This window comes from Cyprinodon variegatus, unplaced genomic scaffold, assembly GCF_000732505.1.
Source record: "Cyprinodon variegatus isolate N-32 unplaced genomic scaffold, C_variegatus-1.0 Scaffold1104, whole genome shotgun sequence".
NCBI classification, from domain to species: domain Eukaryota; kingdom Metazoa; phylum Chordata; class Actinopteri; order Cyprinodontiformes; family Cyprinodontidae; genus Cyprinodon; species Cyprinodon variegatus.
Window position 1 is genome coordinate 124,115 of NW_015151557.1, and position 3,202 is coordinate 127,316.

Sequence of the window (3,202 nt, forward strand, 5' to 3'; positions counted from 1 at the left end):
ATAGAGAGGATACATCAGAGGACGCATCCCATGAATTTAAACTTGGCCATGGTCTCTAGGTGAGCAGATATATCCCAGCATGCTTTGCAACAGCTCTGCTTGCAAAGCGTCATGGGATTAATTTGGAGGGCGAGAAAGAACAAAGATGGTGGCGGCGTTGTACGGGGAGGCGGAGTCACGTCACCAACAGGGAGTGAAAAGCAGTGATCATCAGTCTGAATGATCAGTTCACTATAAAGTGGTCTATACAGTGATGGAGGGGTCAGAGGTCAGGCAGCAGCAGATGTCCAAATAAAGACTGGCTGATAAAACAACCATGAAGAAATGAAGGCCTGGAGGATCGTTTCCATCTGATGCCTGAAAGAAAGGATTTGATTTCTGCTGTTTTTCTGATCTGGGAAAAGCTTCACTTCACTGCGGCCTTTAATCGACTCTCAGCTTTAAATTCACTGTCCACCTTAAACCCAGCTTTGGGACTGTGGGCTCATTATTGCTAGGGGGCCAAGATTGATGGAGGAGACTGAGATGCTCCACTAGCTCCAAAAACAAACACCTCTGCCTGTTCTCCATTAAAATGGAGGAAATGTAGCTCCATCCAAGCTTTAATGCCCCCATGAGGAAATAAAAGAAGCTGAAATGTGACTTAAAGTCTGATAGGATCCAGATCAGAGCGTTCCCACTGCTCTAAACAGCCTGATCTGATTCACTGGATCCCAAATGACCAGATTAGAGCCACATTGACCTGCAGAGGGAATGGAGCCAAACTCACTTTCTCTGAATAAACTTTAAAAGCATTTAGAGGTTTTAGAGCCAAACATGAAGGTTTCAGGTTAGAAGAACTGATGAAGGAATAAACAGCATAGAAAAGGATTAAAACATTTAGAGGAAGCTGCAGGTGCAACTGTTCAAGGATTATTTCAGGCAGTTTCTGACATACGAGTCGTTCTCTGCTGTAAACAAAAACCCTCTGATATACCCCTTTCACAAGGATAAAATAAAGCAGCTTTAAACGTGGAGCTGCTCTGGTGAGAGGGATCCAGACAGATAATAGAGAGAAACAATAACGCACACTGACTACGCCCTGGCTTCCTTACATGCTGCACTCCATTGTTTACTTTCCTGATTTCTGTCACACTGGTGACATCATCAACACTAACCCAGTGTGATGATGTCAGCAGACATGCAGCCACAGGGAGGCCATGCAGCTGCCAGTGAGGGGTTAGACTGGCTTTTTCTGCCAGTGGGAAGGGAACCATATGCTGATTGTTAGCAGGTTGAAAAAACCTGGTTTGATGCGATATTTCAGCAGAAAGAGGCTGTAGGGTTATTTTTAAGATAAACTGATAGAGCTGGACTTTATGCTCCGTTACTGAGATTGAAATCACCTCCTGGTGGAAACCAAGGATGCAGAGGATTAATCCTCTGGATGGTTTTCAGCATTTAAAGGCTGATCTTCTGTTTCTGAAGGACGACGGTTCTTTTTAAACAAATATTTACGTTTTTTATAGAGCAGAAAACCTACAGATACAGTTATAATGATAATGAGATAAACTGGGATTCCAACTATCAGTCCCATATCGTCTCCTCCATCCTTGCCTCTTCCATCCTCGCCTCCTCCATCCTCGCCTCCTCCATCCTCGCCTTCTCCATCCTTCTGTTCATCCTGGTTCCCTGCAGAACAGAAACCAGGAATTAGTCTGATCCATCAGGTAGGAAATGACAGCAGAACCTGTGCTGCTGTCAGAGAGCTGATTCTACAGAGTCTGATCAACATCTTTAGGAAACACCAACATCTGATCTGTTTCTCTCGTCCATCCAGAACCAATAAGCTGTTTCTAGATCATTTGAGTCCGAGTTTGTTAAACTTGCTTTATTGAAACTAACCCCTGGTCTACAGATCTATGTTTCAGAATAACAATGTCTAAATGATTAAGATCTAACAGATTGTGTCCTAATGCAAACAGTAGTGATCAGATTTGTTAAATGTTTTAACTTCAGGGATCACTGCTCCACTTTCTACAGTTTGATTTGGGATATTTCTGATAGAAACACTTTTATTTTTCTTAATATATTAGGAAAAAATGTCAGTTTCTTGTGAATATATAATATATACATTTTTCATTCAAATATAGATATTTATTGATTGTTATAAAGGTAATAAGGTCGTGTCCTGTCCTGCAATAACAATCTTGAATTAAAATGTTGTTTTTCAAAGTATTTCAGTGAGAGTCCTAAAAAGGATTCAACAGTTGGACTAATAGGGGAGTGTTGGCCTAGTGCCGGGGTCGGCAACCTGCAGCTCTTTAGGCTCCCTGGAGCTTTTTGCAAACTTTAGGAAAAATTTTATTTTTTGGTTTGTTTATTTTAATATGATGTGCAGGAGGTCAAACAGACATTCATTATGTTTTCCAGTGCTGTAAACATTTGTATAATAAATACATTTAAACAATATATATGTAAACATTTATTTCAGCAGCACCTGTGGAGCCTGGATTGAAGCCAGGAGGCTCTGATCAGGCTGAGCTCAAAGCTCTGATCCTGGATTTAGTCAAACAGCTAGAGGTTCAGAGTGACTCACCTGCCGGAGGAGGAGGAGCCTCTACGTCCAGGTAGATGCTGGTGATGAGCTCCATACTGCCGCCTGTTCCACTCTGAACCACTCTACATTCATACGTTCCTTTGTCCTCAGTCCCCACGTCCTTCAGAACCACAGAGACGTCTCCATCCTCCATGTTTCTGTCCTTCAGGTCCACTCGGTTCATAAAGGATGGATGCTGATTAGATGGATCAATCTGCTCATCTCGGTACAGAAGAACATAATCTGATCCCAGATCAGTTCTGCTCCACTCTGCAACCAGAACTGGGTTCCTGCTGTAAAGTCCACATGGCAGAAGAACCGTCTGTCCAGGTTCAGCTCTGATCAGCTGATCTATGGGAGACAGAAGGAGTCACAGACATTCATCTGGAACATGTGGAGCTTTACGGTAATTGTACAGACACCTGTTTAAAACTAAATAGATCCATTTGATCAGTTTTGAACCGAACATGTCTGTGTTTAATTTCAGATTTACTTAAAAAGGTTTGATTTTATTTCTTGCAGGTTAAATGTCCCTTCAGTGTGTCTGAACGGTCATTTGTAAATCAGAGCACCTGCTCAATGCTCAGCATTAAGGAACATTAACCCAATAAACTATAGTTTATT

At 42.0% G+C, this 3,202-nt stretch overlaps 1 protein-coding gene across 2 annotated transcripts in view; it reads right to left on the reverse strand.

Moving 5' to 3' along the window:
- Positions 1–6: 6 nt before the first annotated feature.
- LOC107101495 overlaps positions 7–3,202 on the reverse strand; it is an 8,471-nt gene continuing 5,275 nt past the window's right edge. For both annotated transcript variants that reach the window (XM_015400444.1, XM_015400445.1), the window contains 2 exons: positions 2,579–2,929; positions 7–1,671 (listed from right to left, as the gene is read on the reverse strand). In XM_015400444.1, coding sequence (XP_015255930.1) covers positions 1,415–1,671; positions 2,579–2,929 — 608 coding nt within the window. In that variant the 3' untranslated portion in view covers positions 7–1,414. The remainder of the gene's footprint in view (positions 1,672–2,578; positions 2,930–3,202) is intronic.